Source organism: Marmota flaviventris, chromosome 7, assembly GCF_047511675.1.
Source record: "Marmota flaviventris isolate mMarFla1 chromosome 7, mMarFla1.hap1, whole genome shotgun sequence".
In the NCBI taxonomy this organism is placed as follows: Eukaryota; Metazoa; Chordata; class Mammalia; order Rodentia; family Sciuridae; genus Marmota; species Marmota flaviventris.
The window spans coordinates 70,785,528-70,813,508 of NC_092504.1; the positions used below are offsets into that span (position 1 = coordinate 70,785,528).

At 37.0% G+C, this 27,981-nt stretch overlaps 1 protein-coding gene and 1 long non-coding RNA gene across 4 annotated transcripts in view; one reads left to right on the plus strand and one right to left on the minus strand.

Annotated features, from left to right (window-relative positions):
• Sparcl1 (SPARC like 1) overlaps positions 1-27,430 on the minus strand; it is a 38,796-nt gene extending 11,366 nt beyond the window's left edge. Inside the window, exons 1-7 of one of the 3 annotated variants that reach the window (XM_071614421.1) lie at positions 27,011-27,430; positions 9,067-9,175; positions 7,340-7,403; positions 4,043-4,189; positions 2,678-3,661; positions 937-1,009; positions 125-243 (exon numbers count right to left, since the gene is read on the minus strand). In XM_071614421.1, the coding sequence (XP_071470522.1) occupies positions 125-243; positions 937-1,009; positions 2,678-3,661; positions 4,043-4,189; positions 7,340-7,393 (1,377 nt within the window). In that variant the 5' untranslated portion in view covers positions 7,394-7,403; positions 9,067-9,175; positions 27,011-27,430. Of the gene's footprint in view, positions 1-124; positions 244-936; positions 1,010-2,677; positions 3,662-4,042; positions 4,190-7,339; positions 7,404-9,066; positions 9,176-16,133; positions 16,248-27,010 lie in introns of all 3 variants that reach the window. The other 2 variants (XM_071614422.1, XM_027939853.2) reach the window with 2 other exon arrangements.
• LOC139706416 (uncharacterized) lies at positions 210-2,519 on the plus strand. The gene is made up of 3 exons (XR_011707990.1): positions 210-288; positions 1,079-1,138; positions 1,709-2,519. It is a non-coding gene; the product is annotated as an uncharacterized lncRNA (long non-coding RNA).
• Positions 27,431-27,981: the final 551 nt, after the last annotated feature.

The following is a 27,981-nucleotide window of genomic DNA, read 5'->3' on the forward strand; positions in this document are numbered from 1 at the left end:
TGGTGCGAGGGATCAAACCCACTGCCTCACGCATGCTAGGCAAGTGCTCTACCACTGAGTCACAACCCTGGGCCCTCCTTGGCCTTTCTGATGTGTCTGAAGGACTACTTTGTTGAGTACTTACTTGGTCAAGGGGTTTTGCTGGAGGACAAGTCACTGGATCTTGGCAAACGCAGTGGGGTTTTCCCTGTTGGTCTGCTTTACAGATGTGTCCTCTCTTACACTGGAAGTTCACACAAGGATCTAACAGAAAAGTTTGGAGAGGAAACATGGACTCAGCAAAATCGAGTATGTAAATGAAAATGTATGATTCACTTCATTTTTGTTAATAAGGCAGAAATTTTGAAACCCTGAAATTTGAAGATTTCAAAGTGAGAAAACATTACAAACTGCTTTAACTGATGCGCTGATTTCCAGATGGAACCGTCTGGCATCAGAATTTTATATGATTGTTTAGCTTTCTTGAAGCCGTTTGGTTTGGTGATGTAAAAAGAACAAGCAGTTCTTCTTGGCCTCCCCGAGATGAACATAATCTGAAATATGTAGTGCAGTGTTGTGTGAAATGGTTAGAAGTTAAATAAGCCATAAGAATTTTATTGTGTTGAAATTACAAATGTTTGTGATTAGGGTAGGAATTAGTCGCTTAGTTAAGTATGGAATCTAAATTTAATAGTAAGTTGTGGATTGCAGAATTAATTCTTTCTCAGAAGCAAAGAGAATTCTAGCTGTGTACTATATCTCAACAGGACTTTCAGTTTGTAAACACATTGATCTGTAGTTTATCAAATATCACAAGATAATATCAACAATTTATAGGAACATTTCCTTGGAGAGAAAGGAGAAGGAAATTTCTGGTCATGAAGGGAGGGACAAACCCAAGATGGCAGATCCCATCTCTTCCTTGGGATAGTCACAAACAGCTCGCTCAGCACGTACCCACACTGTGCACCCCCACATTGCCTTCAGTTGAAGTGTCATCTTCGTTTGATGAGCTGCCTGCTTTCTTGGCCTTTAAAATAGCAAGAGCAGAAAAGTTAAACTTACTTAACTTGTATTCCAACTGTGTTTGCCTTCACAGAGTTTTTTGCGGCCAAATAATGTCAGATCTCAAAAGGGGAAACCATTCACAACTACACAGGTAGAGAATAATCTTTGGAGACCAAAACCCTTCTCTAGCTTCAACTGAATTCAGTGCTGTATTTGGGGGGAGTATGCAATATGAGTTAGGATCTTCTCTTTGGATTTGGGAAAACACTAGCAATGTATTATTATCTTGTGATTCTGTAGTTAAGACAGGGTTACATCAGTGATCTCTATGAAGTTGGTAAGGCTTTCCTCACAGGATTCTAAAATGTAAGAAAACACCTATCTTAGAATGGTGGCAGAGTTCTCAGTAATTGAGATTAGTTTTGACTTTGCTCACCAAAAGCTGTGCCTGATGGGTGGCTGCAAAGTTTTGCACAAAAACTCCAAATGATTAAACAGCCAAATAGCAATATACTCCCTCCATGCAGTATTTCTGGATTCTCATTTTGGTATATGTTTGCTTAATAAAGTAGTACCTTAATATTTACATCTGACTCAACGGACATTGCTGGCTCTCATGTCAGAGGTAGTTTGTTTGCCACTGATGCTTCAGTTGCAACACAACATGGCACCTGCCTTCAAGACATCAGAACTGTGACCATCAATGTCTTCTATTTTTCAGGTCTGTCAGAACCAATTCCAGCTAGCCTCAGGCATTTTCATCTGCCATCACCTGCATTTCTGGTCCCAGAAACCATGGAAATCTACTTGGTCTACTCAATTGACTGGATGTGCTTTCTAGCATCGCCCAGCCAAAATAAATGCCCTAATTATTTCCCAAATGGAAAAATTCTGAGGAATTTTCTTTAAAAGAATAATGATGCTGCTTTCATTAGCTTACTCTCCTTGCCTGAATTATTTCTCCACTCCTCTGTTGTTCCCTGTGTCTCTCCAATAACTTTAGGGGAAACCTGAATAAAACAGGTGCTCTCAGTCTAATGATGGAGATGGACAGAAAAATAAATAATTGTACAGGCTGAGCATCCTTAATCTGAAAATCTGAAACCCCAAATACTCAAAATCCAAAACTTTTTGATTGCTGACATGATGCTAAAGTGGAAAATTACATACCTAACTTCATGAGCTGGAATGCTGTCAAAATGCAGACATACTAAAAATATTATATAAAATTACTATCAGGCCATGCATATGAAGTGTATATGAAACATAAATTAGTTTGAGACATGGGTTTCATCTCTAGGATTTAAATTATGTATATGCACATATTCTGAAATAATAAAAAGAAATTGAAAACACTTAGGATCTCAATCATTTCAGTTAAGCGATGCTCAACTTATAATTTATTTTAATAATGTACTGATAGAAATACAGGAGATTGGGCTGGGGATGTGGCTCAAGCGGTAGCACGCTCGCCTGGCATGCGTGCGGCCCGGGTTCGATCCTCAGCACCACATACAGACAAAGATGTTGTATCCGCCGAAAAACTAAAAATAAATATTAAAATTCTCTCTCTTAAAAAAAGTTATTTTTTTTTTAAAAAAAAGAAATACAGGAGATTGTGAAATCACAAAGAAAGGCCATGGATCTTTATTGATAACTAATGGACAAGAATTATTGTAAATAGTCTCACCCCTTGGTAGTCTCCGTGCTCACTGGTATCTTCATGTTCATTCTCGTGTGTTCTTTCTTTTTGCTCCTCATATTTGAGATGGTAGGAAATGGACTGAGCTCTTTCAGCCTCTAGAAAGTCCTGGCTTGGGGTGAAATCGACATCAGTTGCACTTTGCCTGGGTCCATCATGACTGGCATCATCAGCCCCATGATTTCTGGGCATGATGTTTCTATCATCAGTAGGTTCCATGAGCAAAGCCTCAGAAACAGTCTTTTTATCCATGTCCTCGTGCTTGCCAGTAGCTTCAGGGCCCATTTTTCCTTCTTGGCTCTGCCATTCAGTATCTTGAATGTGCTTATTTATGTTTGATACATTGTCCTCTTCTGCTTCTGCATTGGAATTATCCTCTTCTTGTTCTTGGTTATTCTGCTCAAGTTCATCCTGCATTTTGCTTATTTGAGTTGGTTGATTGGACTCTTCCAAAATATCATCAGATTTCTTACTGTCTTCTTCTTGCTTACTGTTAAAATTCTCTTTAGGAAATTCTTTCTCCCATTCTTGGTTATCACTGGGGCTACCAATTTCCCCTGGCTCTTTTCCCTCTTCCTCATCTTCATTGGGAGTATTAGGATCCTGCTCTTGCTTTCTCTGATCCCTTAGGTTTTGGCTGTGTGTATCATTCTTGTTCAAATGATGATGTGGATAATTTGTGGGTTGTTCTTGGTTTTCCTCTCCCTCTGTGATGTTTTCTTGTTGGTTAGAATCCACAGAATCAGGAGGAGGAAAATCAGTGCTCTCAGGGAGTTTTTTCTCTTGAGGCCCACTTATATCTTCTCTTAGATCCAAGCTACCATCAGTTGGTGAATACTCCAAATTCACACTTAAGTCACCATCGCTATCCTCCTCATCCTTCAGTCCTAGCTCTTGGCTGTAAGCTTTATCCTGTTCTGCTGACTGTTCTTGATTTTCCTCTTCTGACTTTAATATTGAAGATTTTTCATCCTTAAAAGAAAAATTTTAATGTTTGTTTTTGAAACAAGCTATCTTATTTACAATTCCTAAGCTAACCTTTAATATTCATCCTTCTTTTTCTTCACACATATCATGTAAATGTATTAATGATGTTCTTCACATTCTATGGGCCACAGATTCAACCTGAACTTGAATTTTGTAAAGTGAAACAATTATATAGCGTGTTAGCCCAAGGAGTAAAACTCATTAATCTTCATATCATCTAGTGATTGGAGGAAGTTGATATGATCATCATATTAAAATAAATTAAACTGAGGACATGAATAATGTAATCTCTTTGACCATGGTTTAATACTGAGTCATCCTTTGGAGAAATAAACAATTATATTAATATAACACTGCTATTTTTACCTTATGGTTGGAAAGGTTTTCTCTGGATACTGCAGCTTCCTTTTCATTTTCTTCAGCTTCAACCTTTGCACTGGGAATTGTAGTATTGTCTTGTATTAATGATGTTTCAGTTGGTTTGGAATGATCAGATAGAAACCTTGCATTTGTCTGAAAAAATTAAGAGCTTGTTTGTGTCATTCACCTCTAGGTGCCAATTTAAAATTTTTCTGCTGCTCTTTAGTTATCATCATTATTAGTAGCAGTTTTCCTCATTCAGCGCATCAGCTAAATGGTATTTTGTAAAATATTTGAGAATACAAGCAAATGCCCAGAATAATGTTAAGTGAAAACAAAATTCCCACCTGAAAAAAAGTTATGTGTAAAGAAACTAGGTAAAAATCAATCAAATAAACAAAAACCTTCAATAATTATATAATGATTTGATAATTCAATAATGATTACCTTTGATTTTGGAAATTATTTTGTTTTCAAATTTTTACAATGCATTAGTGCTTAATAATTTTGAAAAGTATTGTTTTGTATAAAGTGGAAGTCAATAAAACTGGCCATAAGATATAGTATTGTACATTTCCTTAACATTTAAGGATTTGCTGATAATTAATAGAAAAAACTATAAAACTTTTTACTATTTATCAAGTTTTTAACACTGTTGGCCTTAATATCCATTAGGAAGTTTTTAAATAAAAAAAAATTAATCTAGAACTAATTCAAGGATTATGTGAAGCAGGGCACTCAGCCTAATAGAGAAAGGCAGCTATGGAACATTTTCATGACAGAGACAGCTGTGTCTGTTTCTAGAAAGACTGGGGACTAAAATGGAGAGCTAGGCAGTGAGGCATGATGGGAAGTTAAACAACTGGACTTGGATGGTGAGAAGCCTCCCTTCAAGTCTTAACTCTGCCATTTACTTCCCACCTGTGGTTTGAGGAGTTGCTAACCCTACCCTGCAATCTCAAAGTGAAGTGGGCATAAATATCAAGTAAAAGTTGTTTATATAAACTATTTTGCAAATTTTGAGGAGCTACCCAAGTTAAAATTCCTAATTATAATATCATATGGTGGTAATAATATGAACTGTTCAAATATCTGACGCAGGTATTTGCCATAGATTTTTGTTATAGAGATGCTGTGGGTACTTAGCAGCTATATCCAGATGTAAGGATAAAACTCAGACTATTTGGATTGACTCAGTTTTACTTCACGAGCAGGTCCAGTAGTGCTGTGTACTGTAAAACAATCCATGAGGTATAAATGTATTTTAGATTTGGTTTGTTCTTTTGCTTCTTGTCCTTTTTTCAACTAAGAGGATTAGTAGTCTTCAAAAAAGTTTTGAAAGAAGTCATAAAGAAAGGGGAAAAGCCGGACTCAGTGGCACATGCCTGGAATCCCAGCAGCTCAGGAGGCTGTGGCAGGAGGATCACAAGTTCAAAGCCAGCCTCAGCAATGATGAGGCGTTAAGCAACTCAGTAGGACCCTGTCTCTAAATAAAATACAAAATAGGGCTGGGGGTGTGGCTCAGTAGTTAAGTTCCCTTGAGTTCAATCCCTGGCACTCCCCCCCTGCCAAAAAAAAAAAAAAAAAAAAAAAAAGGAGAAAGGAAGGTCTGGAAAAGTAGCTTTGTAGAGTAGTACTTGCCCAGTGTGCATAAGGCCCTAGGTTCACTCCCCAGCAATTAACAGATTAAAAAAAAAAAAAAAAAAAAACAATTGTGAGAGCAAGGAGAAAGAAAGGTGGCTATTTTGACGAGTTGCCAACAAGGGCCTTCATGGAAAACAACAGATGGGGGAGATTTTAGTTTTTTCAGTGGATGGCTTTTCTCCTTCAGTGCTTACCTCTTCCTTCACATGATCATACCTTCCCCTAGCAGGAAGAAATGCATAAAAACCATGGCAGCTTATTTTCTTTCAGAAATGTCTGGTAATTAAAAGTCTATTATATTATTAGACCCATATCTATATTTAACATGCCCTCTGGAAGTGCATTTGGAATATCCCAACCACTCATAGTTCACTTCTCTGGAGAATTTGTGCAGGTGAGGAAAATGATACAAGATTTTTAATAGGTCAATACTATGAAAAAAATATTTAGCTTTTTGATATTTGCCTGGGTCTGCATAAAACAAATTACCCTGGAAAAGAAACATCTGGCATGTGTCTTTAGGCAGACATGTCATTCAAACATTTGGTTCAAAGACAGTTTTTAATGCCTATTTACAATGCCACCGTCCTTGCAAAGGCAAAACACATTTTCAGGAGAAAACAATAACTCTCTGGGATCTCCTTTCTTTATTAATTTGTCCCAGTTTTGTAATTTTAAAGTACACTATGTAATTCCAGCTGGAGTAGCTCTCTACTATTTAAGCACGATTCTTAGTGGTGGTCAGAAATTCTGTTTTCTTTGGACTGCTTGATCTGGGTGGCATGTAGCTTGTTTTTGCTGACACAGCTATTAACCTGAAGCAGCCACCAGTTATCTGAAAAGCAAGGACAGAACTTTAAACCTAGAGAGGAAGGGAAGGAAGGGACAATAGAGAAATCGCATTGTTCATTGATAAAAAAAGAAAAACATGATATAAATTAAAGATGCTATGGATCATTTGTAGAGCATCTAAAATGATCATATAAATGATTGTGTTTTTTGAACTTTTGGGTTGTTTTGAGATTGCTGACCTGGTCTGAAATGGTCTGATTTGTGTATGGCTCCTTGATTGCTTGTGAATGCTGAAGCCAGTATATCTCATCATGACTTAGAGAATGCTCTAGTCCTATCCACTTTCAGCATACTTGTTTGGACAGTGCCTCAAAATGAGATAAGAACCCATTTATGATCACCACAGTGCTTCTGTTCCCATTGGTTCCTGTTTTTATCACAAGACTGTCAGGATTTCTCATCTAGCATGTGTTCGATCTTGAAGAAAATGCTGGTGATGTGGATATATATATATGAGCTCCAAGTTAAATGCATAGATATCTCATACCAATACGATGAGATCCATTGGGAATTTTTTTTCCTGTCCTTTTGGTATTTGGCCATATTCTATGGTTAATAAAAGGACTGACAACACTTTCAGCTGTATTTATTGTGTCTTATAAAACCAGATAGACCTGAGAAAATATTTTTGAAAAGCACCTTATCTTGATTTTTAGTCATACATTTATGATTTGCATAAGAAAGAATATAATTGAAATAAAAACCAGAACTTCAAGCCACTATATTAGAATATTTCCTTTTAAATAGTAGGTTTCTGAATTAAATGTCAGGAGGGAGAGATATAATAACAGAAGAAAGGAAATTTACCGGAATTGCAACTGCAGTTCCCAAGATGTATATGAAAAACAGCAGAGTCTTCATGCTTCTGGACCTGTGAACCAAGAAGATAATTTCAGTGATGGGAAAAAGTTTCCTTAAGAAAGATTAAAAAATAATCTTAGCAAATATTGAGTTTGATATTGTCTTTTGTATTTGGAGAAGATTATTGTCTTTGTGGAATAGTATGTCTGAAAAGCCAGATAACTACAGTTTTTTACCAGTTTTGTCCCTCTGAAAATTAGTTCTTATTTTATTTTTCCTTTACAATAAAAGAAGCTTCAAACTATCAGGAGAACTGGACTCTGGCTCTGGCACTGTCCCTAACTGGCCAAGAATCTTAGATAGTTTACTTATCCTTTTTTAGACATAGCTTTCTATTGTGATGAACTGTGAAGAGGCAGCCTAGATGATTTGCTCTAATACTTTAGAACTCTAAAATTGAAAATCTATGAATTTCATGAGCTCCTAAATGCTGCTATCTTTTAGCTTTAAATTGTTAAACCTAAAATACATTCTATGATTATTGTATCAAAAATAAAATATTTTATATATCGACTTTAATTTTCACAGCAAATATGTAAGATCTACTTATATCTTTATTATTGACGATCACTTAAAATATTTTATTCTTTAGTAAATGCTAATTGTAAACAATCACTGAAAAATGAAGTTTTTTCCCTCTATTCCAAAATTTAGCATTCATCATTCATTCCATAAGTATTTATTAAATTTATGGAAGTTTAGTTACTTATAGGTCAGTATATTATTGTTCTATTTGTAAAAACTATACAAATCTGAAACAATACAGCTTAGTGTATAGTTTGGGGCTATACATTTGGGGCTGGAATATTCTTTGTTGTGGAGATCCATCCTATGCATTGTAGTATGTTTAGCAGCATTCCTGGTATCAACCCACTAGATGTCAGTGTCAGTCCGCCAGCCCTCCCTAGTTATGACAACCAAAACTGTCTACAGGCATTTCCAAATATCCTATGGGGAGTGACATTGCCATAACCAAGGAACACTGGTTTATCAGAGGGGGACTAGTGCCCTTGGTGTAGAACTGTGTTTGAACCCAGGACCAATACTTGCCATCCATGTGATATTTGGCAAGTTACTTAATACCCGAGTCTCAGATTCCCCATCTTAAAATGGGGATAATATTTTTGATGGTTAATTTTATATGTCAACTTATTATGTCATTAGATGCTCAAATATATGGTTAAACATAATTTCTGGCTATCTTTTAAGGGTTTGTTTGGAAGATTGTAGCATTTGAATTATTAGATTGAATAAATCAGATTTCCCTAACCCTTGTGAGTGGATATCTTTTAATATGTTGAGGGTCTAAATATAACAAAAAACAGAGGAAGGGAGAATTCTTTTTGCCAATCTGCTTGAGCTGGGACATTGGCCTTCTCATACTCTCAGGCCAGGACTATGCCATCAGTCTTCCAGTTCTTAAGCCTTGGACTTGGACTAGAACTGGGACCTTCAGTTCTTCTCATTCTCTGAGTGTTAGAACTAAACTGGAACTATACCATGGGCCTCTCTGGGTTTCCAGAGTACAGATATGGGAATTTCTTGGCATCATAATCATGAAAGACAAATATTCATAATAAATCTCTCTTCCTCAGTTCAATTTTTGCTGGAGAACCCTAATATAATATTTGACTCAGTTTTGTAAAGATTATTAGTGCTATTCATAACAATACCTAACATGCAGCAATTGCTCAATAAACTTTAATTCTTTCCACTCATCTTCAAGAGAAGTTGTGATTCTTAAATAAACAGCTTCAAGTCCAAGAAAATAATATAAAATTGCTGTAAGGTCAAAAAAAAATTTCCGATGGAACATTTAAGGTTCACTTTGGCCACAAATTTACCAAATTTTCCTTTAACTTCAAGATTCTTTCTTACATTCATCATAAATAACAATGAAATTAGACTAAGAGAATCTTACCACTTTTTTTTTTTTTTTTTACAAATGGGCAGTAAGAATAATCAAAAGTGTTGTGGATTAAAGGCTTATTTCTTTTTTGAGTTTGGTTTTTATAGCGATCTAAATGGCTAATTACATTTGTAAAAGGATTCCCTTTTAATTTGACCACAGGAGGATAGGAGTTTCCTCCACATTCCTAAATCTAAATGTAGCTGAATGTGTCAAAAAGAAATATGTCTAGTTGGCCAGAACTTGCATCACTTATTCACTCTTCCATTCATTTTTTGACCGCTTCCTAGATGCTATCAAAGTACAAGGATATAGTTTCTGCCTTAAGAGTTACAAAGGCTAATAATACCTGATTCATTCTACTATCCTTCCTACTCCCATATCCCCTCCCCTCCCTTCACTCCCCTCTACCTAATCTAAAGTATACCACATTTTTTTTAATCCATTCATCTGTTGAAGGACACCTAGGTTGGTTCTATAGTTTAGCTATTTTGAGTTGAGCTGCTATTAACATTGATGTGGCTGCATCACTTGTAATATGCTGATTTAAAGTCCTTTGGGTATAAATTGAGGTGTGGGATAACTGGGATAGATGGTGGTTTCATTCCAAGTTGTCTGAGGAATTTCCACACTACTTTCCATAACAGTTACACTAATTTGCATTCCCACCAGCAATATATGTGTGTACCTTTCCCCCCATATTTATTGTTGTTTGTATTTTTGATAATTGCCATTCTGACTGGGGTGAGATGAAATCTTAGAGTAGTTCTGATTTTCATTTCTCTAGTTGCTAAAGATGTTGAATGTGTACACATATAGCTATATAACTGGTGGGATTCTACATCATGTACAACCAGAGGAATGAGAAATTATACTCCATCTATGTATGATGTATCAAAGTGCATTTTACTGTCATGTATAACTAATTAGAACAAATAAAAAGAAATTTTAAGAAAAAGAGTTACAAAGGAGGGCTGGGCATAATCCCAGTGGCTCAGGAAGCTGAAGCAGTAGTTTCCTTAGTTCAAAGCCAGCCTCATTAACTTAGTAAGGCCCTAAGCAACTCAGCAAGACCCTGTCTCTAAATAAAATATAAAAAAGTTCTGGGGATGTGGCTCAGTGGTTAATTGCCTCTAGATTCAATACGCAGTAATCCCCCAGCCTCCCAGCATTAAAAAGTTACAAAGGAGGAAGTCAAATAAATCAATGGGTTTATTATAATGTGATGGTTATATATATAGTGCAAATGACAGAGATTAACATTTAAAATTAGGTAATTAACAATAGCTAACATTTCTAAGTCTTAAGTACTTAGGCACTATTTTTACAATTACCCACATACTAACAATCTTCCCTACATTTCTATGAGGTGGGCAATCTGGTATAATCATTTCATTGGTAAGGAAACTAAGGCATAGAGGTTAAGTGACTTTTCCATGATCCACAGCTAAGAAGTGACAGAGTAAATATTTGAGAATTGGCTGTTTGATTTCAGGTCTGTGTTCTTAATTATTGTGCTATATTGCCCCTGTATACGAAAGACTTCTAAAGAAGGTAATTCTTGAACTGGAATTTGAAAACTAATAAATAGTTGTGTCATAGTCTGTTTTAAATTACAATAGAATACCTGAAACCAGATAATTTATAAAGAATACAGATTTATTTGGCTTATGGATGTAGGAACTGAGAAGTCCAAGGGCATAGTACCAGACTGTTGGGGGCGTGAATGAATTTTGAGCTATCTCAAGTTGCATTTCCATGAACTCTTGGTGAAATTCCACCAATCTGACTGCTCAGATCATGCGGACACCCTGCACATTGGCTCAGACAACCCTAGGTTCAAACGCAGCAGCCCGGAGTAGAGGAGATGGGGGTAACCTGCTCAGCCTCAGCCAAGTTGCCTTTGCCATCTTCTTCCTGTTTTCCTCAGGAGTTCTGCACACTGAATCTCAGTGGTGTTCCTATCCACTTAAATAAAGTGCGTGGGCTCCATTTTGTCGTTAGATCCAGTCTCCATCAGAGCTGGTCCCCATTGGATCCTGCAGTTTCTCGTATTAGCATGTCTTTGTTTCTTAAATTTCTTATACCTTTAATATTTCTAATCTGACTCACTGCCCTCTTTTGGGGAAACTGAGTAAATATCACAATGGTCCTGACACCAGACTCTGCTCAGCATCTGATGAGAGTTTTCTTGCCGTATCAAAAAAGAAGGAGGATATCATATGGCAATTCAGGGCAAGAATGCCAGAGAGAGCTCACTTTTATAACGAAGTCACTCCTTCAATAACCCGTTAATCCATTAATGGTCTCATTCATTCATTAGAGCAGAATCTTCAGGACCCAATAATCTCCCAAAGGCCCCAATTCCAAATACCATAACATATGTGTTTGAAGACAAAGTTTCCAACATGTGAAATTTGGGGACACCAAATTTCAAAGTAGTCAGCTCTATGAAGGATGGGAAGGTCAAGGTGGAAGCAGCATGTGTGAAGATTCTGAGGCAAAAATCCTAAAAATTTGGGGGGAAGTAGAGGAAGATAAAGCTAAAAATCAAGGCAGGTATCCAGCTTGTGAAAGCCCTTGTGTATTAGATTAGGAATTTAAAATTCCAACTGAAAAACTATGGGAACCCAATGAATGGCTGTAAATGTGGAGGTGATCTGCATTCGTTCGAGAAAGGGCTTTTGGGACAGCTGTATGGAGGAGAGACCAGTAGAAATGCCTTCAGGAGCCAATTGCAATATCAAAGTGAGATGTGTTCAGAGCTTTGAATTTTTGCTGTAGTTTTGGAAATGGTGAATGAGAGGGATAGGTCCAATCTGTACTGCTTCATGAGAGTCAAATTTCAGGAATTTTGTAAGCCAGGAATTTGTCAATGCCAGCAATAAAAATTAAATTATATACACTTATAAATTAATTATATTAAAACCATGGAAATAATAACTCAAAGCAAATCATTTTATAATTATTTTACTACATTTTCTATTATCTACTATCAAGGTATTTATACCTTTATTTGTAGGTGCAAATACTACATAATGTGTGCCACTACTACATGTCCTTCCCAGTTCTGTTCCAGGATATCATATAGAAGCTTATAGTCAGTCATGGTAGGAAGATTCCATCATGGTAACCATGAAATGTTACCCTTGCCCACTCAGAGTGCTGGCTCTTAAACATTTGCCAGCACACCTCTGGATAGTTGTGAGACATACTTAAAGGAAGAGCAGATGAGACTTCATGACTAATTAGATACTGTAAAGAGATGAGAAGGAAGAATCTTGGGTTAGCATATTTCTACTTTGGACATATGGGTAAATGGTGGTGTTAACCATAAAGATGAGGAATTCGTAGGAGGAAAATCTGATTTTAGAAGAAAGATGAATTAATTATAAACTTGTTGAATTTGAGTAGAGCTATCTAATAGACACTTGGATAAATTGGTGTGTAGATAAGCATAGAGTTTGGAGCTAAAAACATGGTTTGGGTGCTATTTGCATGAGAAGATAAACAGTGAACAAAGAAGTCTGGAGACCAAACCCAGGTAAATAAAGGCTAGTAGGTGTCAAGAGAGGATGGGAAGAGCTAAAGATACAAAAGATGAAAGGAGGGTCACGTATGAAAAAGAAAATGTTAAACGTCACAGAGAGGTCAGAGCAAAATAAGGCCAATAAATTATCCTTTGTCTTTGGAAATACAGAGGTTATGGAGTACTTAGAGTTTTTATTTTTTTCCATAGGGTTGGTGAAAGCTAGTCTGAATTGAAAAGTATATAAACAGACAGTGATAAAGTGAAGACAGTGAGTGTGGACCACTTTTTTCAAAAGTTTGGACTTTAAAAGGAAGGAGAGTAGAATGGTAGCTAAAACTGAATGTGCAATCTTGGAAATTTTTGTGAATAAAAATGGTCATTCAAATATTGTCTGTGCCGGGGGGAAAGCATAAGTAAAGAATTGAAGGGGTAGAAGGAAAGAAATAAGATGCAATAAACACTTATGGCCTTCAGTGAAACATAGTTCATGGGCTTCATACACCTTTGACTTTGGGGCTTGACCTTGTGTGGCTTGCTTGGGCCTATGTGACATTAACAAACATGATGCCAGCAGAGGCTTGTTAAACACTTGCACATTGGGGTTTGTGCTTTCTGTGGAAGCCTCCAACATGCTCTACAAATGCTTGGACTAGATTACTAAATGGTGAGAGGTGGTGTGGAGAGAATCCTGGAAGATGAGGACATCTTGGATTGTTCAGCCTCAACTGTACTTCCAGTTCACTTGGGCCACAAATGATAGACAAAATTAGCAGAAGAACCGCTCAGCTGAGTTCAGTTCAAATTTCAGAACCAGGAGCAAATAAGGGGATATAATTTAAAGCCATTTAATTTTGGAGTGGATTGTTAAGCATCAATAGGGAACTGAATCAGGAGAAAATAGACAAGTTACCGGAGCCACGGCAGGACAGTATTGCATAGAGTTCAAAGACACAGCCTCTTAAATAGAACTTTCTGGGCTTTAATTCTTAATTTGCAGATTCTTTGGAAAGTGTTTTAGTTTTGGGAGGCCTTAGCTCATTATGTGTAAAATGATGTGAACATTAAGTAGGGTAATACAACCTTGGTAAGCCCTTGATAAATATTTGCTGGTCTGATATTAACGAATAGGGAGAAGGTTTAACATTGCAGAGAAGGAAGGGTTCTTTATTCTTTAAGAAAAAGGGAGGATACCATAACTTTAAGGATGAATTGAGGCAGGGCCCCAGAAATATAAGTTCATTAAGATGGATTTAATTATGGCTTCCTTACATTTATACAGCATTTCAGTGTATAAAGTATCTTCCTATGTACACTCTCATTTGATTCAATGTGGAAAGAAAGGTACATAATGTTTAAATATAAAGAAAAATAAGATTGAAGAATCTAAATTATTTGGCCAAATGTACAAGGCCTAACAGGTGGTCAAGAATAAGAATGGGAAATTTTGGACTTAGTGTCCAGTGTTCTTACAGCACAATCTAATGGGACAGGCTACAGGCTAGAAGTCACAAGTTGTAGCTTTGGGGCCTGGGTCTGCCAAATACTAAAGGCCAACATGAGCAAATTATTTAAATCTCTGCAGCCTTTATCTACGAAGTGGGAATAATAATTCCTTTCAGTGTCAAAGGAGCCATTGAAGTGGAGAGGCACTTTACAAACTCTGAAGTATCAGACCTATGTGATTATTATTTCTGCCTGCTGCCTCTCAACAATATCATCATTATAATCACTTATGTCTTGTAGTAAGTTTGATGTAAGAGTAAGGAATATGCCTTAAGTGTGATATAAAGGAAAATAACCTTTCTTTGTCTCCATCCTCCTTTCAAACATTCCTCCTCTCGGTGATTTTAAGCTGTCCAGAAAATCCCTAGTTCCAGAACATATTTATATTTGATTCACTCAATAAAAACAAACTTACTTGTCTGATAATCTTTAAATTTTTAGCTTTTTACATGGATCTAATCCCCACTTAGGAGATAAGAAAATTCCTGAATGAATGTCTTTCTATTCTAAGCTGAGAGGTATTTTCATATTATCTTTAACTCAAAGGCGCAGCTAGGATGCTGAGAATCCCTTCTGTAGCTGAAGGGAGTTGTCTATGGTATAGAACAAGTATAGAGTTTGTGGTGTAACTTTGGGTGGCTGGTTGTGCAGGCATTTTGAGAAGCTCTGCATGGGCCCTGATTGCTTCCAGCACTGTCCCAGGATGGAACTGTTTTTTTTTTTTTAGGAGTCTTGTGTTTATTTCCATTCTGAAATTGAAAACACAATTTAAAGACAAAAGATGGCTGTGCCATTTAGAACAATTCAAGCAGGAAACCACCTCATGTTTCAATTATAAAGAAGATGCCTGTGTTGAATTTCTAATGTCTGGACAATGTGGAACAATCCAATGTTTAGAATTTAGAAGACTTTGACTTCTTCTATTGTTTTCTGCTTTGTCCTTCAGGCCAGTCATGGGGCATTTTGGGCTCATTGAGCTAATTGTATTTGCCACACATTGATGAAAATAATTTCATGGCCTTTAGAGTCTTACTTGAAGAACTGAACAAATGCTCTGACTTGCATAAATAAGAGAGTAGAACTTACTGGGAAATGAATTATATTTTGAAAACAAGTGAGTGTCATATTGAAGTCTCAGGGAGACTTAATTCGCTGATGTTTGCAAAGTACTTTGAAAATGAAAACCATGATGTCCTTGCTCAATATGATGAATACCATTTATTCTTGGATATGTAAAAAGTCACTTATTTTAGATATTCAAATGTGGTGTGCTGTGTCTACAAAATGCAGGTTGTTATTTTGCAGAAAGAGAAAATAAAATTCTAGATGAAAAATGCACAAATGAGATGAATTTTTGAATATACATCATTATTATTCTGGAAGATTGAAATATGTAACATCCATGTGAAATTAGATAAATGTTATTTCCCCAAATAAATAAGCTTAGTCAACGATGACAGCATAGTATGAAATTGGAATATTTAAGTTCCAGGCCTGAGATGCCTTTTATCAGCCAGGAGATTTTGGTCAAGTCACTGGTTTCTTTTTCTACAAAAACAGGAGAAATAATAATATATTTTCCATTTGTCTTCTAGAGTTGTTTTGAGACTGAAATGTAATCATATAGTCATTTGGCAATTTTAACAACTATAAAAATAAGGCAAAAAATATCATTTCTTGGTATACTTTAAGGCAGAAAATGGCTTAACACCAATAATTAATAATGCACAGAGACTAATTTTCTTGTTACTTAGTGTCCTTCAGTAATTTCTTCCTTTTTTTTTCCCCCTTCATACCTCTATGTATTTTCCTGAATCTTGAGAGGTTGAAGATGAGAAATGGTGGGAAACTTCAAAAAGGATCTTGTCCTGTTAGGAACAGGATCTCTTCAACTACCAGACTTCCCAGTGCTGGAAATTGAAATGTTAAAAGATGACAGCTAGACTGCATTTTGTATACCAGGCCATTTTGGGGAAACTGAGATTTCAAATGCCTAGAATTTGGAATTTCCAATGTCCAGACTACCCAGTGTACCATTAAAACAAATAACTAGATGAAACATTTAGCATGACAGAAATAGGTCTCCCACTGAGAAATAAGCATTCATAATTGTCTGCTCTGATGCACATTGTATAACTGTCTTGAGACAATTTCTTACATTTTCATTTAATACCCATAAATATTGTGGTACAGGGAAGATGGTTGTAAATTCCTTATAACTCATCTCATGAAGAGGTGGTCTGATTCTTCTCTCCTTGAATCTGGACTGTCCTTGGTGACTTGCTTGACATAGTGACTGAGATGGAAGTGATACATATTTTGGGACTTTTGAGGCTAGGATGTAAGAACTCTGGAGTTTTTATCTGGATCTCATGGAACAGTTGTTTAGGAGCCCTGAGCCACTTGAAGAGAATTTCATGCCACAGAAAACCATTTAGCCACTCCTACTGACCCCTGCCTTTTATTTGTCCTTGCAAAGTACAGGACATGTGAGTGGAGCCAAGTGGGAGACTCTAGATCAGCCCATCTGCCAACTGAGTAACCCTGAGTGACCTGCCCAATTTTGTGACCCACAAAATTTTGAGACATTACAAAATAGTTATTATTTTGTCATTAAATTTGTAACTATTATATGTGAAAGAGAACTCAAGTATATTCATTAAGATATCTTAAGGCTAGAAACACTTATGTTCATCAAATTTTATTGAAAATCTACGTTTTTTTTTCATACCCTAGTGGAAGCTAATACTATATGTCGAGTACTGTGGTAAGCACCTCACCGATGTACCACTGGTGCATTCTTGTGACCTCATGTCAACTTCATAGCAATATCCATCCAATGGGAACTTTCTGAGCATCCTACTTTGCTAGGGTTCATAGTCTTTTCCATTATGCACATTCCAGTCATGGAAATCAAAGGACATCCCAAAAGGATGGTTTTTCAGGGACATTCTCAATGATCTTACTGTCTCTTTCTTGCTTAGAAGAAATTAGTACATCTCTTCTATAATGGGTAATTGAGGAATTTCTTTAATTACATTTAGATGAGTCCTACAGTCTTCTCATAGGCAAGATGGTGCCATGACCACCTTCCCACACCTCTTCATCATTCCTTTCAGAGCTCCTCATCATATTGCTCACTAATCTCATTGTGTCTCATTCTAGAACTCCATAAGGCATGGATCCATGAGGCTGTTCTTTGTTTTCTCCTCAGTTATTTGTCTTCAGAAGCCCCTGTCCCTCCCTGCTTCATAGTGTACTGGGGGGAATTATTTTGGCCATATTTATTTTTCTTTGCTATCCTTCTATTTCCTCTTTCTTTGTGATTGCAGTGTTTCCTCACATTTATATTAATTTATACCCCACACTATGTTTTGTGTATTCTTTGGGGTATAGATATTTGCATACAGAGTAGATGTACCACAAAACTAAGAAGTTTGAGTTTTAGGATCTTTACAAAAGGCTCTACACAAAGTTCTATACATGATTTTGAGTCTTCTATTTTTTTAAAATAAGATCCCACACATTGTATGAACTCCTGGTTTCACAAACCCTGTGCCACTCCTGAGTATGGCACACCTGAAGGCCTGTAGCATTTGTAATGTCATAGGATATAATAATGTCTAAATCATTTGCTTCACAGTATTAATAGCGTGACAACTCTTTTTTAAAGCCTATGCCCCCAAATGATCAAATAGATTAACCCTATTCTTTTTCTGCCTTTAGCTGTACTACCCTTTAGTTTATTTTAATTTTCTACCTCCTTGGAATTTCTTTCCTCTGAATGTCTGATTGTTGGCTTTCTCTTTTGCCTGATTTATTTGAATTTCCTTCATTAGTTAAACTCCACCAGTATAATATAAAACCTCTTTGGATTCAGTGGAAATTGTCTCCCTTTTGTTAATAAGTAAGTCAGTTGTTAAATTCTGCTACTTGGGAGAGGAATTTCAAGTGCTTTCAGCTCTGTGAATTGACCAAGAATTATTCACTGGGAGAATTCTCTTCCAGGATTAAGAAAAACAGCAAATAATACCTAAGAACAGTTCCCAGTAACCTCATTCTCATGGTATTTGGACCTTCTGGGGAATAATGGTGTGCATTGAGGAGTTTGTAGTTCTGATGTGAACCACGAATGAAGCACTCACTGCAAGCTGAAGGCCCTTCAGGATGCAGCCTGTGGAGGAAGCTCCTCATGTTCCTTGATTGGGCCCAGTGCATTTAATAAGGGAAATGACTCCTTGCCCAGTGGGATAACATTTTTCTTTGCCCACCTTCCTGAAAGAAGCAGATATGATAAATCCTAACAGATTTTGGGTCTGGAGTTGGAGAAGTTCTTTGAAAATAGGCTAAAAAGCTGTGGCTTATTTATGCCTTCAGAGGGAAAGCTCTAGGAAGCTCCTTCAGGCAAGGGAAAGACAGCTGGTCCAAGGCTATTCTTTCTTCTTGTCCCACCCTGGGAGGAGATGATCCCTGTGAATATCTAGTCATAGCCTCTCATGGGTGACTCACCACAGGTTTAGAAAGTGTTCTCTCATCTATTCCTAGGATCCCTGTGGCCTCTGCTTAATCTGTCCATACTTTGGAAAATAATTACTTAATTACACTCTTCTCAAGTTCCTAAATTTGAGTTTCCTGACTCAATCCATCACTTTCTTATTGGGTTCTTGTCTGATTTAAAATTTAGGATTCATTTGAATATCTGCTGCCAATGAAGCTGCCTCCCTACTGTCAAAAGTGCTCTGTTTTAAGTCATTGTAGAGCCATCTTAACTGTTGCACTTGGTTTTTAAAATTTTTAATTAATTCTTATTTATTTATTTACTCAGTCCCCAGGGCACCATGCATGCTGAGCACATGCTGTACCACTGAGCAACAATCCTAGCCACTAATTTCATTTTTTAATGAAGTGTAGCAGTCTTCATCTTTGAAGACAATTAGAAGCTACAGGATATTCAAGTGTGATAAGCCCCCCAAAACATGATTTTGCTGATATCATCACAAAATTTGAAAATGCTGTGGAATGAGGAACTTTAGAAAGAAACATGAGCAACTAGACCTAGAAAATATTGTGTTGAAAATGAACATTTTTTACTTTATTAATACTTTCCTTTTCTCTTTTCATGGAGTCTCCAACATGTTGACACCAGGGTAGGTATGGGACCTTGGGAAGTAATTAGTAATTTTATTATTTCAGAAATTATAGATTTGTGGTAGGTACATATATAATATGTATTTTCATAAATTGAGAATGGTACCTGTTTACCTCAGGTTTTAGGAATTTAGGGGTGACCCTTCCCCAAGATGCACTGTTACTTCTCACTAATCTCAAGTGACAAGTTTGGCTAAAAGGGTAGCATACAGCATTAAGGGTATCAGAGTATAGGAGAATGTTGCCCTTCTTTCTTTTTAGCTCCCTTCTTTCTTTTTTCATATTTATCGTGACATTCCACGTTCGATAAGAAAAGTTATCTTATTGAATAGGAAATGTGTGTGGAGGGAGTAGATGCTGGTTCAAGATTTACTTTGCCCACTAATGGATGACTAGAAAACCCCCAAACTTCTCGCATCAGATATAAAAATAGTTTTCCTTTTTATGGGAGCATGGGGTACTAGTAGATTTAGAACCATTGTTCTTAAGCAAGGTAAACCAAGGTCACTGTAACCTTTCTGCAGAGTCTCCTAAGAAAGAAGGCAGAACAGGCATATCCCCTGCTTGAAGCCCTTTTATTTAGCTTCTCTTTGTATTAAAAGGATTGGCTTTCACCACAGGAGAGGTTGTAATTAGATTTCACCATGAAAGGAAGTAGTAATTAGATTTCTCAGCAGCTCCACAGCCTGTTTCCCTGGAAAAACAAGGAAAAGGGCCTGAATATCCTTTCAACTAGCTGGAAATGTAGCTCAGCCCAGCCTGCAGACTCTGGCCTGAAAGGCTCAGTGGAGTAGGCCATGTACATAGCACCTACTCCAAATCTCTGATAAAGAAATTCCCACTTTGGCTTCTAAGACCAAGTGCTTGGTCCTTCAGGTGGAAGCTGGAAGAGTCTGTGTGTAATTGCTAAATATTGCTTGGGAAATGTGTTAGGTAGGAAACATAGGACATTCCTCCAAATGAAACCCTCCGACTAATCTCTATCTCTTTGTCCTGAAATTTGTATGTTCTGGAGAAGAAAAGGGTGTCCAAAGTCTGGCATACCCTAAAACATCATTCTCCACCTAGATAGGGTAGTGAATTTACACAAACAACCAGAATCTATTTGGGGTCCTGTGATTAATATTGTGCTCTTTCTTGTAATTGAATTCACTTCAGGTTTATAGTATTTTTCCAGAAATTTAAACTAGAGTAAGATTAGGTGAGAGCAATTTTTTTCCCAATTTCTTTTCAGTTTCTTAGTTTTTAGAACATTAATTAGAACATACATTTAAATATAAAGATATACATCTTATTTTTGAAGTTCTGTGTATTGCCCTGTCATTTAAACTTACTGAGCATAAACATGTCTTCACTGGGCAGCTTGCCTCATTGTTCCTCTTCTCTTGTTTTCTCTCTCTTATTCTTTTTCTCCTAAGAATTAACAAGCTGGGAGAACACTGAGCTGGGGTTGGAACAGTCAACCACACCTCTGAAAGAATTGCTCCTTTCTATTGGCCACATCAATGGTTCTTTGGCAATTTTAGTGCTGGTAGTTTTGCATCAGATCTTTCTTTCTTTCTTTCAATGTTTATTTATTTTAGTTATAGGTGGACACAATATCTTTATTTTATTTTTATGTGGTGCTGAGGATCGAACCCAGTGCCTCACACATGCTAGGCAAGCACTCTACCTTTGAGCCACAATCTCAGACCTTGCATCAGATCTTTCTAGCTGAATTTTTCTCTTGTTGCCTTGATTTCCAGTTGCTGACTCGTTTACTGGCAGCCTCAGCAAAACTCTAATGTCTTCCTTCCCTTCTAGAATATGGGGACCTGCTTCAGTGTTTTTGGTTTTCAAGGCAGATGATTATGGCTTAGTATATTTTTCTCATTTCTTCTAAAGTCAAATAACCTAAGAAAGACATATCATGTATCCTAGAGAAAGGAGACATTTGCTTTGACTCTTCTCCCTGCTATTTTCTTTTATTTCCTGGAGGATGTACATCCACACATCCAAATAAGGTCAGGTATCCTCTGTTGAATTCGTTTATATCAGAGGAAGCCTGTAGGCTGCTATTTTTAGTAGTTATTATAACTATGGAAAAATTCCCTTTCTGGGAAAGGTGGCAAACAAAATGATTATTATGGGTACTTCATAATCAGACTCAGACAGAACATGCTCCTTCACCTTGTCTTTACATGAGAGTCAAAGGCTTTGTTATCAGAGACTAAATCCCTTAGTCATATTTTGGCTACTAAATACATGCTGTTACCTGATCCAGAGTTAACACTGATACTTTGGGTGCTTTTAAAGTATTAATGAGTCTCTGGGGAGAGCTCAATGGCTTGGCTTCAAGTCTTCTTAAGGATGAAAACAAAGCTCTTCTATTTTGAGTTCTCTGCTGAATCACCACCTGACATCAAGCTGTCCCTGCTCTGGGAATGTATATGACATGCCCTGACTCAATGATAAGCTTTTCTGGATCTCTGACATTCATCTGCCCACCATTCTTCCTAAATGAACCTCCCACCACGTGGGGCTCAGCTAAGGACAGACATAGCTCCTGCCTGTTGGGGCTTTTGAATCAGGAAATCAGACTGAAATAGTCTCAAGCAATGCTTGTTTTGTTCTTAGGAAGGTCACCTTGGCAGAAGGGATGATAAAGGAGCTAAAAGATATTTGAAGAAGACTCAGTCACTATTCTTGAGGTATGACTTAATTACTGTGAGTGTTGAAATTACACATTTTCAAAAAACCACACTTATAGATTCAAGTGGTTTTACATAAGCCTTTTAAAGAGTAGTGGAAAAAGCAATATGGGAAGTAATTAAAATGTGGAGAGCATCACCACAGAACGAGGACTTATGCCTGGGGATTACATCTGCAGCATCAGCAGGTTTTTAAAAGGTGTGTTATAAACAACCTGCACCAAGATTGATGATGTGCTTAGTATTAGATAATTACAGATTGGATCTGGTGCATCCTGATGACACTGATGTAAATGTGGATGTGTATGAAAAATTTTCACAAAATTGTCTCAGGATGTGTGAGACACTTTTTAAAGTATAAAAACATTTGAGATGAAATAAGATTTTAAATATGTATGTGTAAAAATAGATCAAGTATTCTAACTATACATTATAATACATTATCCATTTGAACATTCAGGTTGGACAAAATTTTTCACTAGAAAACTGAAGATGGCCTTGGATTCAAGGTCATCTTATATTGGGCATATGTAATTTTCCTTAATGTGATGATTTGATTAATGATCCTTTCCCTAAGGACATTGTAAGCTCCTCAAGGACACGGCCCTCTCTGGCTTGGTTCCCTGTGCATCTGGCATTTCACAGCATGTGGAATACTGGGTAAACACTGGGTATGTTTGTTGTTTGAGACGCCAGATAAAAAATATTATTTACACAGTTGCATGACCTAGAAAACACTTGAGACTCAAAAAAAAAAAAAAAACAACTTTAATACAAAGCATTCTCATGAATGATGCTTTAATACCTCTTGCTTTGGTGTTAATCAAGATGAGAAGAATATTCTTTACTTTTTAATAGAGTAGAAAATTCATAATTACTTCTTTTTTTCTCTTTTGAAGTCAATGCTTCACATTTATGTGATGATATTTCAAGGCCACTATAACAATGTGTTCACTGGGAAATTCCAAGTTGAAAAAGAACTATCAGAGTTAGACCCAACCGTGAAAAGAACTGTAACAACTATTACTTACTGAGCATTCACATCCATCATTTCAGTTAATCCTACAATGATTTTATGAATTAGCTGTTATCCCCATAAAGGAGGGGAAATTGAGGCTCTTGGGCTTAGCGACCAGCCTTTACCACGGGTTAGATACTGTCATAAGTTTCATATGCACACTAGTTCATTCAACTCCCATGATAATTTTATGACTGTTATTATCTCTATTTTACAGATGAGAAGACAGAGGCCCAGAGGGGATAAGATTAAAAAAACTAGAGAGGGTGAGTGCCAGGATTTGAGCAGAGGCTGTCCAAGCATTCCCCTGAATAGCACGGGTGATGAGAAGAGGCAGTGGGAACTTGGAAAGTGGACTGATTGTGGTGTGCAGTATGTATTATTAAGTGAGGCCATTTCTATTTCTCCTTCTTTGCCTTCCCAGTTGTTTTTTTTTTCCTTGCACCCCCATAGTAGGCTGGCCTCGGTTTTAGTTGCTTTCTTGTTCATTTTCTAAATACCTATTCACTGAATCTTTAAAGGAAACACTTAGCTACTGCTACTGGTGTACATAAGTTGGTTGCCTAATAGGAAAGGAACAAGCCAGGACTGGAGACTTCATTTCTAAAGAAGGATTTTGAAGCCGACTAAGCTATTTCACAGAGCCGGTCATGACTCGGGGAGTCTCTTTATGCTCTTTCATCGCTATGACGACAGGCTGCTCCTGCTTCACAGAGCCAGAAAAAGCAGCTGACATCTCAATGCTAGGAACATAGTGGGGAGGTTAACAAAAAAAAAAAAAAAAAAACAAGAAACAAAATAAAAAAATCCCTTTCTTTTGAATTTCAGTGAGAGAGGAGAAAATACCCTCTAGAGTAAGTCAAAACCCCTATTCTTGTCTCCAGAAAAGATGTGAAAGGAGAAAAGTTGGGGGCCTTCTCCCCTGTCCAAGTGGGCCAATAAAGCAGGACTGACTGCAGAGCAGCAGGTCTTCTCTCTGCCTCATGGTAGTTGCGGCAGAAAACGCTCCCTGGTGACTTGGATGTTAAGAAGCTGCTAATTGATGAAGTAGTGGAGACCCACGGTAACAAACATCTCATGTTGGAGCCCCCCGGGGGAATCCAGTAGCACCAGATTTACTTTTACATTTCTTTGGATTAAAAAAAGGACAACTCACAGAATATTTCCTTCTTGATCTCTAGTTTTACTCTTGAAACTGTCATTTCAAGTGTATAACATGTATCTCACTGGTATATGAGATTTCTTACCATTTTTACAGGTAAAAATTTTCCGTGTGTCTAGTACTCTGCTAGATACTGTACTTTGTGTTAAAGAAATATCTTATTTGACCCTTATAATGACCTCATCCGTGGACATTATTATTATCACTTTGCTTAACAGGCAGGCAAACTGAGTTCTGGAGGTGTGAAGGGACTGCCTAAGCTCACACAGCTTGTGAGAGGCAGAGTGAGGATTCCCAGGTCAATAAGACTCAAGGCCATGCTCTGTCCACTGGGCTGTGCTGATTCAGAGGCACAGACCTGGCATCAACGTATTCTTATGGAGCAACATATACAAGTCCAAGGAATAAGCCCTAAGGGAAAGCTAGAGAAAGCTCCCTTCCTAAAGTTTTGACACAGACACATAGGTAGGCCAGTACTTTTGTGTTAGCTTTGATTGATTAGTTACTATGTACCAGGCACAGCTACCTTCTTCTCTTAATTCTCATATAACAAATGTCTAAGGTTGCTACTCATTTAAGATACTGAGTCCCAAAGATTTTAAGTCATTTGCTTAAAGTCACAGAGCTATTTAGTGGTAAAGTCTAAATATAAATCAAATCTATATGGTCTTAAATAAAGCAGACCTCTATGGTTATGTAGAAATAAGATTCCACAGTCTTATTTGCTTTATTAGACCAGCCCCCTACCTTTGTAACAATTGGTCAAGACCACACACTCTGTTTTCCGGAGTTGTGTCCATGTACTGATGCCCAAGACAAAAACCAGGCCAATGATAGTTGGGACCATCATTGTGAGCTCAGCTTTTGGCAGAATATGCCCTGTGAGACATATAAGAACAAGACTCTGGCCTGGCTGAGCGTCTTTCAGAAAGCCAGATCCATCAAGGTAGTTTTCCTGGATTTATGGGGTTCCATTTTCCTCCACTGAAGATTGTTTCAGAGTGATATATGAAAATGAAGTGCACCTCAAGTCTTTTAACAAGTTGTTTATATTTTTGATGGAAAATGTTCCCAACATGTTCTGGACATTGTACTTAACTAAAATAGCAATGTCCACATACTGCTACAAGTCAACTGAGTAAAAATAACACTCAAGAGGAAATGAAATGAATAATGTTTTGGAGTTGTTCAGATATATCACTTATGCATTTTATTTCTGTCATCACTGTTTATTACTTTTACTTAGTTGATACATGAAACTGAGCCATGAGAAGAAATTGGGGATTAAATCCCAAAGGACCAGGAAAAAAAAAAACCCTCAAGTATTCTAATTGCTCAATGGCTGTACAAAAATTCTCTAAAAGAAAAAGGCAAGGTTCATGAATGACATGTATATAATCTTTTCCAAACTATGGAAAGCAGCATTAGTTAATCAAATAATAAGCAGATGAGATAGATTGCTCTACTTTGCTAGATCTTGTGGGATGATCTGAAATATAAACATAAATCTTTCCCAGGAAGGGTTCCTTTTTTAAAAAAAAATGTCATAGTTAACAATAGTCATAACCACCAATGTTTAACTGAGTGAGCTGTGAACAAAAAAAGCTGTTATACATGAGAAAAGGGGAGAATAAAAAAAAAAGATTTTGCTGAGTTGGACTGAGTGAACATTTCTATTCAGTGTACTTAGGCCCCAGACCAGAGGAGAGTGCAGATACATTGCCAAGGTGACATATTTAACCTCTGCAGATGAAAGGCAATGCAAACAAGATACTCCTTCTGCAGTACCCTCAGTGTACAGTTTCAGCAGTATTGATCTGCAGTTGAAAGCAGAGTTTTCTCCTGTAGGGTAACCTTTAATGCCTGGAGGAATGAATAAGCCCTCCTTGCATTATTGCTATATTTTAAAAGATAGAACCAGAAATGATAAAACTTTATAAGAACTATTGTATGCCTTTAGCTTTTAAATTCTCTTTCCCCCTTTTTGCTTTTCTAAATAAGACTTCATCAGGAATCAGAGAAATTTTATGTCCCTGTGTGTGCATCTTAACAAATGATAAAAGGGGACAAAAAACAGTTATAAACCTATAAAAGGAAATGATGAAAGAGATAACCTAAAATAACTTAAAAATAACAAAGAAAAATAAAGTATGAGAGGGATTTTCTTACCTCAGCAAAATGTTCCAATTCTAAATTGCTGTTAGATACACACCGGAGCTATGGAGTCATTCTAGTGATTGAATGACTAGATGATTTAAATATCAAAGACATACACCTTAAAAAAACTGTTTAATTAACTTCCCCTATGGTTGATCTCACATTTTAGTGAAGTATTTCTACAAAACACATTTCAGGATTCAGACTTCATCAAGATCTGAATGCTACTCCAGCTAACAATAGTTCTGTTTCTCTTCTTGGTCTTTACTAAAACTATAATTCATTAGTACTTGCTACTTAATCTTGTAGGAAAAAAGGAAACATGAATAACAAATGGCAAAATTCTCTGTTCAGTAGCTTTTCTGTAAATTAGGTAAAAAGCCTTTTTTAAAAAAATAAATAACTTCATATTATTTAGGCAAAAATATTAAACAGCGTTATCAGATTCATGTAAATCAGCTTAACAAATGCAAATAGACAATAAATTATAAAATTTACCTTCAGATAGGTGGCTGGATGCAGAGCGTTGGTAGAAAACTGAAGTTGAATCCCCTCTTTGCGCACAGCCAGGAAATAAAAGTTTGACAAATACCCAAGAGAAACTCTTTAAATCCCTTCCATCGTTAGCTGTGCTTCTTTGCCCAGAAGCACATTCAAGTCTATTGGACTTGAAATTCTGCTGCTCTGTCAACTAGTCAGGGTCTGAAGTGACAGACGAGAATTTGGAGGTTGGCACCAGGGAGTATTTCAGACTGTCATCGTTTTTGTTGCAGATTCCTGGATTTCTCTAGCAGGCTGGCCTCCCACTCTGAGGGCAGGGTGAGTTTTGCAGGCAGTGCAAGCCCGAAGGGAAAGAGCTAATTCTGCTGGCATGCATGGAGTTAACAGTCCTCTCCTCAAGCTCTTGTTCTCACAGGCTCATAACTTGGCCAGAATATAAGCACTTGGCTCTTTATGCATTTTTCCTTAAAAAAAAAAAAAAAAGAAAAACAGCTCTGAAGGTTTCATAGGCAGGATGGTTTTATGGGGGATTTTGATTTTCAGACTGTGAAAAGAAACTTTTTTGCTGTTGTTTCTTCCAAAAGGCAGTTGGGGAGCAGGAGTTACAGAGGGGAATAATTGCAACAGATGCATTTTTACATTGCTCGATTGGAAATTGTTCTCCCAAATGCAGTCTGAATTTTAATCGTGGGGGTGCTTCAGCTGCTTTAGCAGTTCTCCAAGAGAGCTTTGGAAATTTAGATATGCATGAACCATTGCTCCTTATGGTAGAGATGATTCAGAGATGTTGCAGTTTGTAGACTGCTCTCTCCACATGCAGCTCCCTCCTATAACTCCATGGTTATAATGTTTGGTTTATAAGAAGGGATTTTCCTGAGAAATAAACTGGGAGTGGTTGCTTGCTTTTGACATGACATTCTGATTATTTATGATGTGTCTAATTTTTTCAACTGCTGCATTTAATTTAT